The following is a 15,904-nucleotide window of genomic DNA, read 5'->3' on the forward strand; positions in this document are numbered from 1 at the left end:
GGTTCTTCCATATTCACTTTCAAATGATCGGCGACAGTTTCCATCTAATAAAGTTGATGCGTTTGTTGCTTCTAGTACACAATCGCTTAGAAAAAGAAGCAACAAATGCATCAAATATGGGATATGAATTTAGAACACCTAAATGTAGCATGCCCAGCACATCTTGTGCTGTTAGAGTATCTGAAACAGTATGTACCTAAAGGACGTTCCTAGAACATGACAGATATATGTCCCAAGTGAAGACCTAAAAACAAATGACTATTAGAGTGCGAAACTGAGCCAGGTATGTAAATGCTATATTTGTGGTACATAGTTGCAAATATCAATTAGGTATAACAAGTACCTAAATCTGTAGATAGCTGAAGTACATACTTAGCACATGAATATCATATGTGCCAAGTGTCTGGTACCTAAAAAGTAGCTGGGACACCTAAATGGCACATGCCTAGCACATCCTGTGCTGTTAGGGTGAAAACCGAAACCGGTTTTGGAGAAAATCGAAATGTCGGTTTTTCGGTGTTTCTAGAAACAAGTTTCAGGTTTTTATAAAAAAAACGGTTTTGCCCATAACACAATAGAAAAGCTCAATTTTATTGTCAAATTAGAATCGTTTCAGAACTAAGTACCGAAAAAGGCTGTCATGTTTTTGTCTTTTTGGGGGAACGAGAAAGACCATGAAACAGTGGTTAGTTACTAATATACTTCCATTAAGGGAACTTGTACTTCTATAACAGGATTTTCACATATAGATATCCCCATCAGCCCCCGGCTTGAAACCTGAAACACTGATCTCGATGAATGCTTTAACATTGTACTTGAATCTGCAACACTATCACAAAATAGTGAAACTTGAATCGATTGAAAATGAATGCTGTTTGTAAGAATCATTTAAACAACTTTAGGTATTCCTTGTTTTTTGTAGGATAGTCCTCATTTGAAATAATAAAAGCTGGTATACATTTCGAAGCCAAATAATTTATTCCGAGGAAATAAATTTTAAAGAAATCAAAAACTGTGTTTGCATTTTCAAGACACGAGACAAGACGAGACATTTCACGAGATGTCTCATCTTGAAAACCAGAAGGGACAAGTAGTCTGTCTCGTCTCGTGTCTCGCCTCAAATCTTTCCGTCTCATTTCGTGGCAACAGTATAGATTCAGTCGTCGGGTGGTGTGATGGAAATATCAAATCACTCTGTATATGACTCTCATTTGACAACTGCATTTGCACTTTCTGTGTATCTGAAACAAAAGCTATTTTCTAATTTTTATTGTTCAAAATTTCTTTTTCTTTCTTTTGTTCTCTTTTCTTCTATCATTTTATGATGGTGTAAACATGTCATTACCATGTATTATCAATTATAAAAAATTGTGTAGAGATTTTTCTTGTTGAAAATAAACAAATATATTAGTGAACCATCTATGTTTGTTGTCATAAATTAATTCTTTCTTTAAATAAAAGTATGCATGAAGAATTTAATGAATTTCACAAGTGAGGAAACAAACAAAACGAACAATTAATTAAATAATTATATATATATATATATACAGGGTGTTTCAGATAAAACGTCCAGTGCTTATAAATCCGAAACGGCTGAGAATAAAAAGATGAAACAAAAACTGAGATAGGAAAATGTCATAGGGCGCATCACATGGTGTTGTTGTGGTGACTAACAGGGCTGGCCGCAAAAAGTGGGTTCTGTATCAGATAAAATGTCCAGTGCTTATAAGCCTAAATCAGAAACGGCTGATAATAGAGAGATGAAACAAAAACTGAGATAAAAACGATGATAAAGCATATCAAGTGGTGCTGTTGTGGTGACCCTCAGGAAACAGTATATATGTGTGTGTGTGTGTGTGTGTGCAGAGTTGGCGTGGGTTAATGAAAACGACCCACGACCCACTGACCCATCACCCACCGTGACCCACTCTGACCCACGACCCACCATGACCCACCACCCGTCATGACCCTCTGTGACCCACCATGATCCACCATGACCCACTCTGATCCACCGTGACCCACCACCCACCATGAACCAATCTAATCCACTGTGACTTACTCTGACTCACCAAAATCCATCGTCATCAACTCTGAACACGATTCACGGCCTCTTCTGTACTGACTAAAGAGTTTACACTTGTAATAAAACAAGACTGTGAAATTGTCACTAATCGGAGTTTGAATTTCTAGTCTATCGCTCAAGCAACACTCTGTTACAATAACGGTGGATCTTACCTTTACGATATAATATGATAAAGTGTTTGTCAGTGAGGAAATTCAAACAGTCCGAGGTGGGGGGAAATTAGTGTGTGCCTAAAATATACTTGTACTAAGAATGTATTCTCGCAAGTGTTAATTTCTGAACGCATTCCAAAAGAAACTTCTATTCGCAGGAAAATACCCCTGCGCAATATGGTAAAGGTTATGGTTTCTCAGTTCACGGTATTTTTCTCACAAAAGACTTGAAAAACCAGTTGTTCATAGTGTATAAAGGTGCTCGGGTACCCTATGTGAGAGCATCTCCATAAAGTTTGCTCATAATTGTAATTTGTGTAATCACTAAAACACCACGTTAAATTTAAGTTACAAATATGCATAATTGCAATTATTATAAATATGTATTCTAAGTAGTTTACCTAAAGCAAAGAAGAGACTTACTAAAAATTAGGTACAAAGTTTAATAACACAAATAAGCCATTAGTAGTACTAGTATACATTTTCTATAACTCGTAAATTTCCACCCTAAAACAAATCTGAAATCGAGTTTATTTCCTGTTAGTAACTTTTTCGTGGTAAATCATCCACAGTGGAATGATGTCCATCCTTCAGCCAAGAAATAACTAGCTCGTCTACTTTGAGCTTGTCTAGCGGTTGGCCATTAACATTGATGAACAAGTGAGACGATATTTGAGCACTTAGTCTATTTCTAATATCCGTCATCTGTAAATTCTTAAGAGGAAATCCCCGTTCGCACTCTTTCGTGGAAATTGATAATACTTCTACCCAATTTCAGCAACTCCTCATCGACAATCTGCTTGTTAGACTTAAGTCTGATAACGATTTTTCTTGGTCAGTTTTGAAATACTCAGGAAGAAGTATCATCTCTCTATGACCATACAACATCTTTTCCATGTCAGTTGGCAATGTCGACTTATGGAGAACAGAAACTTCATCTACCACGCCTTCGATAGGAAATCTTGTGAATAAATTATGAATTGAAGCCTGATAAGCTGATGATTTCTTATTTGTTTATAAATTTAATTTTTGTAATTACACATGAAGGTTTGATGCCATTACCAAGTTCCCTCCCCGTCTAGAAAGCGAAAGGGAACGAGGTTCCTGGAAAGTGTTCAGAGGTGAATGGGAATTTCCCTCCTTCTTCCCCTTCAATTACCACACTTCTGTTTTCCATGTGCCAAATTACGATGAATTTAAATTAAATTATCATAGTATAATTATTTCCTTGTTGAATTATCGATACTTTTCAGTAGAAAAAGGGATGAAATTTGAAAGTTCCAAATCAAGGTAAGTAGACCAACGTAAAGGGGAAAAGAGTGTAAAATTTTCCATATGATCATGAGTACAATCCAAACTTAAAATTTCCGTGTAACTAAGTTTACAGTACAAATTTTATGTCTATTTTCTCATAACTTTATGGGTTGATTGTCCTGTGCTCCAAGCGCTCCATATAATAAACATAAGCTTCAGCAATTATTATAGTAGAAAGGAATGAATATATGAAGCCAAGCACTGTATTTTTTGTTTCTGATTTTTTTTCTTAAATAACATCGAGTATTTTCGATCATTTTTTATAAAACAACTCACTACCAATTTTCCATATATAGAAAGTGCACCCCCCATAAAGAAGAATTTTTAAAAATGCTAGGATACATTCTGTTTATTTTCAATAAAAGTTAATACACTGAATTTCAGCTCCTTAAGTTTAACGGCGTGCGAGGTACTATTTTTTTTCGCAAAAATTCGGATTCTCACTACCTCCTTAGGATATTATGCATTTTAATGAAAACAATACCTGTATTACATCCCAGTTTGGATCAAGGCCTAACTATATACCAAAGGTAATTTCATTTGACTTTGCAATTTGACCGTGATGATCAGACATACATAGTTACATTCATTTTTTATATAATAATTTATATATAATAATTTATATATTACAGTAATTCAAAAATGCATTTCTCCAGTAGTTGGCTCCTCTAAAGACTCATAGGTCTCGAAAGCCAAGTAGTAGTATTTGGTCTAGGAATTAACAAGAGATGGCGCAACGAACGGAGCGTCCCACAGTTCCGTGTATCCACACATGTGTTGCAAACCCCTGTCATCGCGTATCGTTCGTAGTATAGGGCAGTGGATTAAAGCGTCAACAACACCAGTTTGTAGTTAAGTGAACATGGCGCAATTTGTGCCTGATAAAGTGTTTTTGCGGGGTGTCCTGCTGCATTACTTTAACATGCAGAAAAGTGCGACTGAAAGTCATCGTATTTTGGTGGAAGTGTATGGTGACCATGCTCTAGCTGAGCGAACGTGTCAGAAGTGGTTTGCTTGGTTTAGAAGTGGTGATTTCGGCTTGACAGACCAAGAGCGAGCTGGACAGCCAAAAAAATTTCAAGACGAAGAATTCACAGCAATGCTCGAGCAGGATTCGTGTCAAACGCAGGAACAACTTGTAGCAGCATTAGGCGTTGATCAAACAACAGTCTCCAAACGCTTGAAAGCCATGGGAATGATTCAAAAGATGTCACATTGGGATCCACATGAATTGAAAGACAGAGACGTTGAAAGACGAAAAACCATTTGCGAATTGCTGCTTCAACGACAGAGCAGAAAGGGGTTTCTGCATCGAATTATTACGGGTGATGAGAAGTGGATCCATTACGAGAACCCTAAACGAAAAAAGGCCTGGGTGAAACCAGGTGAACCAGGTCCATCACAACCAAAACGAGATATTCACTGTGCAAAGGTTATGCTGTGCATATGGTGGGATATGAAAGGTGTGGTGTACTATGAGCTGCTGCAACCGGGTGAAACTATGAATGGAGAACGTTATCGACGACAATTAATGCGTTTGAAGCAAGCTCTGGCCAGAACACGACCAGAATGGGAGAACAGACATGATAAACTTATTGTTCAACATGATAACGCTCGCCCACATGTCGCAAAACCGGTCAAAACCTATTTAGAAAATGTCGGATGGGAAGTTTTACCCCACCCGCCGTATTCACCAGACGTTGCTCCTTCGGACTACTACTTGTTCAATTTCATGAACAACGATTTGATTGGACAGCGGTTTACTTCTTCAGAAGATATCGAAACATGGGTCTCTGACTGGATCGCTTCCAAGGATGAGGACTTCTTTCGCCACGGAATCCGTACATTGCCTGACAGATGGGCGAAAGTGGTGGCTAGCGATGGACAATACTTTTCTTAAGGTATTTATGTATTTTGTGTTTGTACTACAGCTTCAATGTGTGCGTACCAACCGCACGAATTAATTCCTAGACCAAATAAAAGTCCTATTGCTATTATTAAAATTAAAAATATCAATATCCAAAGTGCCTGAAGTTCATGTTTTCACTTGGTTAGATATACTCACCTCAGATAAGCAGACAGAAACAAATGGAAAAGGAAGGGAAATGAAGGTCTTGAAAGTGAAACGAAGACAAATTTACCAGTCTTCAGAAGATACTGTCTACAATGCAGTGAGCATAGTTCGGTAAATCATACTGAATCAGTGGGTCGCAGTGGGTCATGGTGGGTGGTGGGTCGCAGTGGGTCATGGTGGGTGGTGGGTCGTAGTGGGTCACGGTGGGTGGTGGGTCACAGTGGGTCACATGCTGTTGACCTACGACCCACTGACCCACTCAGAAAACTTGATCCACTTGACCCACTGACCCACCGACCCACTGACCCACTCCATCTCTCTGTGTGTGTGTGGAGGAGGACCACCGCACTAGACTTTCCTACTTCAATTTCTTAAACTAATTATCACATTATGCTACAACGCTACAGTTATCACCCCAAACATTAATTAGTCAAATACGAACAAAATTATAGGGTTTTCGAAGGAAGTTTCAACGGAAGAAAACTTACCTTGTGGGTATTTACATAAAAACTAATTTAAGCAGCATTATAGGTTTTAATGAAATATTTATTTACGAAGTAATAATAAAATAGTAACAATAAAATTGCCTGAGTTGCTTTTGAGAAAATCGTCCGAGAAAACTCGCCATCAAAAGTAAACTACCCCTAGTGGAGCTTTTCCGGAGAAATGAGTTCTATCACGTTGTGTGGTTATTAATTGAAATATTTATTTATGAATTATGAACATGAGCTGTTCTGAGAAAATCGTCCGAGAACACCTCACCCCCAAGAATATCTTTCCTTTGTATATCTTTCAACGATAAAATATTTATGCCATATTGTTAGGATAGTAATGAAATATTTATTTATGAAATATGAACAAAATTAACTCAGTTGTTTTTGAGAAAATCGCCGGAAAAAACACCCCAAGAGCAAACTACCCCTTGTGTATTTTTCACGACAAATGAGGTATGTCATATTATCAAGTTATTAATGAAATATGTATTTATGAAATATGAACAAAATTAAGTATTTTTTTTTTTAGGAAAATGACCCGGAAAAAACAACCCCAAAAGTAGACTACCTTTTTTCTTTCATTTCTTTTTCTTTCTTTGTTTTTTTTCCTTTTTGTTTACAATAAATGGTTTGTGCCGAATTGTCAGGTTAGTAATGAAATATTTATTTAGAATTATGAACAAAATTGCCTGTGTATCTTTCAAGAAAACGGCTCGAAAAAACTCACCTCAGAGTAAATTTTCCCTCGTGAATATTTTCAGGAGGAGAGAGTTATACACCCTTTCACTAAATTGCCAATGATTTTGTGGATAGGAAGAAAATTCCAAATCCTACGAAATCTTAAAAAGAATGGCGCCTTTTTAAATTTGCTGCGGATACGTTGAATGGTACGGCATTTACACTGTTAAAAATACTTTCTGAAATTAGAGAAACCGTTTCTTATCTGTGCTTCAAGAATTTCAAATTTCGACTTTTGTGTAAATTTAGTGTCAATTTTAGGAATTTTAGGAATTTTAATATAAAATACTCTCATATTGAGTTTGGACTCCTCCTGAAATAAATTCCTGCGTACGCTACTGACTGTTACTTTCTTCATGAATGAGAATTGCCAAATCTCATTTCTAAGAAAATATTGTCTCGGTACATAGATAAGAAACGGTTTCTCAAATTTAAAAAAAAAAAAAAACATTTTTAGCTGTGTACGTAAGTGTACATCAGGACAAACGGACTGAACAAAGGAACAGGTGTCGAGAAATCATTTTGTTTGTATATAGAGGGCATGAAATGTGTAAATCTGTTGAAAGTTCGAATTCGAATTTTCATGATCACTATACTTTCTTTTGACCTATAGTCGCTCGAAAAAAAAAATATCTCTTGAGTGTTCGGGCCATTTTAACCAGACAATTAATATTCCCCCAATATAATGTTAAAGAGGCAGATTCACGAAGGATACATTCATGTATAAATTTCTGGCAGAAAGAGAGAGAGAGAGAGAAAGAGAAAGAGAGAAGAAAAAACATAAAATGTCTGTATATTGTAGAGGAGTTTCCTGCCCATTTGAGATTATAACTTTATTAATAGTAATAAAACAGTGTTCTTGTTTCTAGCAATGTCCGTGGGAACTATGGTACATCAAATGTAGTAACATATAACAAAATAATAACCTGCAATAAATCGTTAGCGTATTCTCTAAGAAAGAACTAGTGTTAGCGTTTTAGAGGGTCTGGTTGGGTTTTCATGATGAATGATGCGAGTGATATGAGAGCACACTGGACTGTCGCTTTCTCTCGAACAAAGCGACAGGAAGCACTAGGTTCCGGTAGTAGCTAGCAACGCCCTGTAAATGAAATATAAAAATGCGAATACGGTTCAAAATCCCTAACAATGCATGCAAGGACAAAAATAAATGTGGTGCTACAATTGGTTGGGGAGAATAGAACTGTGGGAGGCCAACGTCCACTTGGGTGGCGCTGTTGAATATATCACTTGATCCTTTTTTTATCATGTGCAGTTTGTTATGTTTAGTTACGAAACGCATGGTTGTAGTGAACGTACATCGGTGTGATTTGTGATTTCAATTAGAACATTTTTACTGCTTTCCTAGATTTTCCGAATGGTTATTGGAACTTCTCGAAGAAAAATGTAAACAGCATAAGTAACATGTGGAAATAGTCCGCTACTATTACGAGCATGGTAAGTACAACAATTCAATTTCTCAAGCATCGCATATTCATGTTGCCTGAAATTCTCCATGTTGGATACACTTTTCAGCTCCATCCACCATATGCTTTGAGTGGATCTAGAGCCATTGACGAGAATTAAATGAGAACGTGGAATTACTTGTTTATTTAAACATTAAGAACACTAAAAATTAAGGAGAACAAGAAAAGATAAACGAGTTCGAATATTGAATTGAGCCGAACGCTTGTATGTCTATTAATGATTTCAGTAACTATAATAGTAGACTTTAGAAAATTTAAGAAAATAAAGTAGCAGCAGAAACGTAGTTTTGTACGATGAAAGTGCGATATTGTATTTGAAACCAAAAATTTAATAAACGAACGGCAAAGCTTCTATAAAACATTGGGTATAGTTGTTTGAGAAATAAGGTCTTCTATGTAATTTTGAGTGTCCAAATTTGAACTTCCTGCTTTTGGATTTCTATTGATCAATCTGATATTATTTTACGCCTTTCCTTCCGACTTGCATGATTTAACTAACGTTTACGAAGGTTAAGTGGCGTGTATAAATTGAAATAGTATATACTTATACATTGTGTAAGTAGGTTTGTGTAAGAAAGGAATTCCACAATATAAATTTGCGTCGAGAATTAATCACTGGTAATTAACTGTGGAGTAAAAGTGAAGTTTTTGTCTTTTAAACTTTCTTTTCTTCATCAATTTGTTATAAGAAACTGTTTAATGTAAGCTTTCGATGAAAGTGTGTTTAGCGATGGAGGACGCGTCTTGACGTTAATCTTAGTGTCAACCACAATTTTAAGATTTGTTTGTTGTAGTTTTGCGTCCCTTTCAAACATCGAGGCTATATAAAACGTGGGCTTACAGTGGAATCCTAAGTACCGTAACGCATTCAAATTTTAATGTTGTTACACTGGGAATCAAACTCGGAACCAAGTGCACCAAGGGCTCTATCCATTAGACCACCGTTTCATGAGACATTTTTATTCATCTTGGAAGGTAAACGCTGATATGTTATCCTACGTAGACCCCAAATTTCTTGCAGAGCTACCTCTTGGCTGTGTGGGTAGCTTACGCACCTTTGACGTGGGAAACCAAGGTTCGATTCCCGGCGGAAGCTCATGTATTTCAGATCCTACGTTGAGTTTTACGTGGACGTATTATGTATCTTCGCTGCTGAACAGACGCAAAGCTAAAATCCAATCCAAGCCAAATTTCTTGCTTAATCTCTTTCGTAAGGTATTATGTACCCGTATATTGTCAGTCATAATCTCTTAGTTGAAAAAAAAATGAAATGAAATCTTTCAGTTTAACGCCCCATAATTATGCCCTCTAGACAAAGAGAAACGATGATTAACGCAAGCGAATGATGATGGAAAATTGGTGGTACGAGAATGTGGGAGAAAACGGGTGTACCCCGAGAAAACCAACGGACACGATGTTCTCCACCACAAACATACTTGACCGGGGATCCAACCAGGGACCCCGCGCAACAAAGGTAAGCGCTCTACTACTGAGCCCTCATGCTCCACTTATTCAGTTTCAAGTAAAGTTTTAGGTGCAAACATGCCAGAAGTCTGAAGCCACGAATTTGTAAAATTGAAGTTTATGGTAGTATTCTTCAATTAACTGTTCTCTGTTATACGAAATAACTAGAAGGAAAGTGCTATATTTTAAACTATCTAATCGCGGACTTGATCTCCATCGGCCACAATGTTTGAGGTATTCTTCCACATCTATGCCAATAACAAGATGGATTGTTGATACATTTTGTTTGGACATCTTTCCTCTATTTGAATATTACTTTAGTAATTGCAAGAAAATCTAAATAATCTGCACTTTCTTTAAAAAAAAAATCTTCTATAAGAAAATAGACAACTTTAATATTGTAGCCTGTTATGAAACTCTGAATTCCTCCGTACTAAACTTTTAGTGGTACGGGAGACTCAGTATCCACCCAAAGGTATTAAAGTTCGTTTACATACCAAGTTAAACTCTAGATCCATATTGTATATAGCCTCGTTGCTGAAAACGAACGTTAGACTTGTAACTAATCTTGAAAAAAGTGGCGAAGAAATGTTTTTTTTTTCATTTGACAGTTCCACAAATGATCGAAAGTATGTAGTGAGAAACTACTAAGAAAATACGATTTCTACAATAATTCAACACTTTCAGAAATATCCTCTGAAAACGAAGAAGAGTAGCTAAATTTAAATTATTAAAATAGATTATCTAATGTAACTTATGTTTATTTAACTAAATTTAAGCCATAGCCTAGTCTAACAGAGTCTAACAGTCTAACACACTTAGTTTTGTCTAAAATCGTAGCTATCAATCATATATAAATTGAGTTGTTTACCTTAATTTTCATAAGTAACTTAAGTGCGAAGAATGTCACATGGCAAATATGTCAGTAGCATTTAAGTAAATATAATCACAATCGCTTAACCGTACTGATTGGTTTCTTACACACTCTTCTGTTTATTTGTTTACTTTTGCGTTTATTTGTTTATTGCATTTTATCTACCCATTTCTTGTTTTAAATTCATCATTCACGCGGATTTGTTGTCTGTTTTTTGAACACAGAAAATATAAAAACATTTTTTTTTCTTTGTACTCCAAAGTGTAGGGCTACTCAAATGGTAAGCATACCTTTTCCTGATTATAATTTTAGTCATGCAAAATAAAGGATAATATAATGAATTAAAGCAAATACGGTGAATGTATTTTTGGAAACAATCAGTATATTTTTTGGAAACATATTGAAGCAGAAGGTAAAAAAGGATATTAGTGATCATATCTTCCGCGTTGTTTCCAGGAGTTCAATTCAAAGTTCGGCCACATAATTCTTAGTATTGTACACGGACGCCGATCCTGGGAGTACCGAGATTGCTCTTGGATTTACATTTTTTTTGGGGGGGGAGGATCCCGCAGAATGTAGATATATTTACTTTGATCTTGGCTTGGATATTTGACAAGAAAACACAAATACCTAAAGGACTCTCCCCAAGCCGTACAAAAATTGCCGTTGCTGCTGTTGACCCAAAATCGTGAGGCCAATGGGAAACAACTTGAATTAAGAGGAAGCAAACCTCCGTTTAGAAAACCAGAAATCGTGGTAATAGGTGTTAATGAAATAATTATTTATCACGCAAGTAAAACATTCTAGCCGATTAAGTCCTTCGTGGGCTCTAACACAAAGGAAATTTAGTCTTAGTTTACTTAGTTTGAAGATTGTCCCTTTCAGCTTAAGATTATATGAGACATAGGTCTACAGATTAACGTGAGATCCGAAACACATAAGTAAGCTCCCATAAGGAATATAAACCTGATCTTCCGTGTTGAAGGTGCGCAGACAATCCAAATACCTACAAAGGATCTAGTCTTATTTTAGTAAGGTACTATAACATTATTTTAAAGAAAAGTATAACATGGATGTACCAATTAACTTTGACAACATATTCCTTAAAATATTTCAAAAGAATAGAACGAGTACTTAATACTACTGCCTATTAAGCATAATTGAGATAATACATAATACTTTCCGTGTGAATATAACCAATTAGGAGTGCCAGGGTTGTTGGCGTTGTCCTCTAATTCAATTCTCTTAAAGGCTAGATATTGTGAGAAGAAAGGCTTATATTCTAATGGTTGATCTTGTACTATGATCGATGTACCTTTCAAATGCACTGGGTTCAAACCGCAGTCGTGGTTCAGAGCTCACGGTAATACTCGGTTCTCTCCAAGAACGCAAAATACAAAATCTCCAAACAACCAAGCAAGAATGGTGGTTGTACAGTACAATTCAAGATTAATCATTTCATTTGATCTTCTTTGATGTGTGACCCCAGTCCACAAAACGATATATATATATATATATATATATATATATATAATTTTATGTAAATACTTTTCAAATGTCTGAAAATTGAGTTCTGAGCTTTCAACTATTTTTTTATTATCTCGAAAGATACCGCCAATTCTTGTTTGCTTGTTTTACTGTTTCTACTCTAAAAATATACTGACCTCGGGTGACTTTAACATTTTCAATAATGTAATATCCAGTCTTATGTCATCGGGCCTTATGGAAAGATAATAAGTGTCTTTGAGTTCCGCATATCTTGCCTTACATACTTCAACTAAATCATAAACGAACCAGCACAATATGTTAGTTTTCAAACTTGGTTTTAAAATGGTGTATGTATGTATGTGATACTTGACTTTAAAATGCTGTGACAGAAATGATAATTTTAGCGCCTAAATTTGAAAAAAAATCGAATAGGCCCTATATATTGTAATATTCGACAGTGCATAGAAGCATTGTATTTGTTATTAACCGAAATCTAATGAATTACAAGTAGCTATACAAAATAAAAGAGAATAAAACCATTCATGCTAATCCAAACTACTGCTACATTTAAATATTCACTTATACAAATATTCGAAATACGATAGTGTGGTCGAATATTGTTACAAAATTTCGATTGATAGTTACATATTCTAATAACAAATAATAAGGCTCTATTTTAATAGAACTGATGCGTACGTAAATTAAATTTTCACAAGCGGTCTGGCCTCAATTAAATCAAGGGAAGCAGAAGAAAACATGACTCTAAACTGAAATTAACTCATAAATGAGTTTGTATAGCTTCCGCATGAAATATCAAGAAACCACCGTTTCAATTATTCATTAGAAATATAACATAATTAAGAAAACATTATGTTCATTAACTCTATGTTAAAACTTGAAATCACACTTTATACTTCTTGAACTGAAGGCCAATTAGCAAAATTTAGCTATTATTTTGAGATTCGCTCTCCAAAAATTATATAATCAATTAATAATTGTATGACATAATTCTTAAGTTCATTTTCTTACTACTTTATAAATACTATTATTGGCGTATCTTTTTTTTAAATAATGGGTATCCTATAATAAAAAATTCTATTCAAGACAACAGAAACTTTTAGAAATAGCTATTACTACACATAAATTACTGGTCGATTATTTATAGCATCTATATGTGTAATACTTAATTCCGTAGTAATTGAACAGTTTAAATCAAGGATATGGGAATTCTGTGCGTCAAATACTAGAAATTCTCGGCATTGTGACTTAAATAACTTTGTTCATTTTTTTTTTTACATGAATGTCTCCTAGATCTTGCTTATTATTATGCGTTTTTTTTGTCTTATTGCTAAGAAACTTTAAAATTGTACATATTTACTAAATTGTTTGGCTACTGTTCCTGTAATTTTAATAATTTCGATATTACATATCACATGTAATCTCCTGTTATAATTTTCTTGTTTTCTTCAAATCTACAGGTCACTTCTATGATTTTTACTTGAATTTTTATGGCTTTGTTTCCACCATTTCTACACTAAACTCAAGCGATATGAATGATAATTATACAAATCACCAGCTGTAATTACAAAATTAGTAGGTTTCAACCTCTAAGTTTGATTTATAGTGTAGTATCATAGTGTTATACTTTACAGTTATTATATGCAATCCAGCGTGAACCCGCCGTTCCGTATGTCTGTAGTCATAGAAATATGAGCTCCCTGGCAGCTAGTTGGTTAGTTCAGATGAGGTTTCATGCAACGCCAAGGTTATGAAAGACAAAAATGTCTATTGATCTGAGATCCGAACCACGAACGGGCCTTGACTCCAGTGGAGATGGTGGATGCAGATACCATCATATAAGACATATTCTTGCAGTATAGGCCGTTCCTCACCATGCTATATCTCTGGTATCATATATGTATCATACAAATCTTTGAAAAACAAAATTATTTGATGTAGCACACTACCCAAGGAGTTGTTGCCTTGTATATTGTTATTTCGCTCGCGACGTATTTTAAGTCCGTGTTTATGTTTCTCCATTGCATGCTGTAGTGCATTAAATTTTCTTTCAGTTGCATCTGCCGTATCACACACCTCACACTACAGAATAGAGTTATCCATGATAAAAACCTTTCCACCACCAAATTCAGAAACAAACCTATTTAGTTTCGAAGTTATACTTCTTTAACTGTAGTTAATTTGCAATAATAAAGTTGCACACTGTACAAAACTGTCTGCCTCAACCGTTGATCAACTGGTAGCTCACAAATGGTCTAAAAAGTATCTAGGCAATTGAAAGGGAATAGGCGAAAGGAAGGAGGGAGATGTAATTTGTGCAACAATTGCAACTCTCGACAATGCAGAATTAGAAGAGGGAAAAAACTTACGTTTTTTTTATTTACGTGAGGTGAACTTAAGTTGCAAAATTATAACCTGTATTATTATTATTATTATTATTATTATTATTATTATTATTATTATTATTATTATTATTATTATTATTATTATTATTATTATTATTATTATTATTATTATTATTAATTGAGTTGCTTAAATTCACGCCTTTATCTTTAACAGTTAACAATTCAATCAAAGAAACAATTCTTAAGCTTGAAAAGACATTCCATGTTTCACGAATCATTAAACTTGTAAAGAGTGATAATGTAAAAGAAGAGAACATGACATGTGAAATAAAGTTAACTAGTGAAAAAATATTATTTATCCTAGATATTATTTTCACTTCGTGTAATGTACTATAAATCCATACTATCATACTTTCCTTCTTCAAGTTATTATAAAACTTTGTATTTCTAATTATGTACTTTTCTTTAACGAATTACAATTTTGCTGTTATTTAAATGCATCTAGAAATATTTTAATAAGTCCAATATAACTTATTTACTTTTAGAATTAATTTAAATAAAAATTAATAAAATTGACTTTTTAAATATTTTTATAACTGTCTTAACAATTGTACACTTATTATTCTAGGTGTAGATAGTTCCTAATAAAGTTTAACACTATATCTGTATATTACAATACACACACTAGTTCTACATATGGTTCTCTCTATGGTGTAAAATAATACGAGATTTGTCCTGTTGGACGTCAATGTACGACACTAAGGTCATTGAATCACTTGCAGCACGGTTGTTTGATATTGTGCAATGAACTGCAATGATTTGCTTTAGTATAGTATTGTTCTTTATATGGCCAATTGACTTTCATCATTGATCTGCTATATAAATCAATACTTATACTCGTTTCTATAGTAAACATATATCGGGTGTTGCAAAATAAGTGTTACAACTCTTGGGAGGTGACTCCTGCCAATGAGACAAGAAAAAAAGTTCTGTTCAAATTTCGGCTATCGGACATAGTTTCAGATCTACAAGCTGCCGAAAGCGTGGGAAAATGACTTTCGGACGTCCATAGTTCGGAAACTATCCAACGTAAAGAGAGTGGGTAAAAAGTTCACTGAAGAAGTCATACCTGCTGTCTTGAATTTTGCATGTTTCACAGTTCTAGCATGCACACGCAAGGGATTCCCCAAAAGAACGTAGGGAGTCCCGGATAATCTGCCAAATGAAAATTGGTCTAAATGGATATGAATTGATAGGGTTTCTACCAGGTAACAATAATTCGTTTGTATTAAGCCAATATCTGGAACAAATACAAAATGGCGGACACCTTCATGCCCGTTGTGTGTGGTTGCATAATCGCCAGGTGCGGATGCTGG

At 34.9% G+C, this 15,904-nt stretch overlaps 1 protein-coding gene across 2 annotated transcripts in view; it reads left to right on the top strand.

The window, feature by feature from the left end:
• The first annotated feature begins 8,018 nt into the window (after nt 1-8,018).
• Nucleotides 8,019-15,904, top strand: part of LOC145688107 (uncharacterized) — a 153,135-nt gene continuing 145,249 nt past the window's right edge. For both annotated transcript variants that reach the window (XM_081761853.1, XM_081761854.1), the window contains exon 1: nt 8,019-8,310. In XM_081761853.1, coding sequence (XP_081617979.1) covers nt 8,308-8,310 — 3 coding nt within the window. In that variant the 5' untranslated portion in view covers nt 8,019-8,307. The remainder of the gene's footprint in view (nt 8,311-15,904) is intronic.

Source organism: Thermobia domestica, chromosome 6, assembly GCF_964235325.1.
Source record: "Thermobia domestica chromosome 6, izTheDome1.hap1.1, whole genome shotgun sequence".
Taxonomy (NCBI): Eukaryota; Metazoa; Arthropoda; class Insecta; order Zygentoma; family Lepismatidae; genus Thermobia; species Thermobia domestica.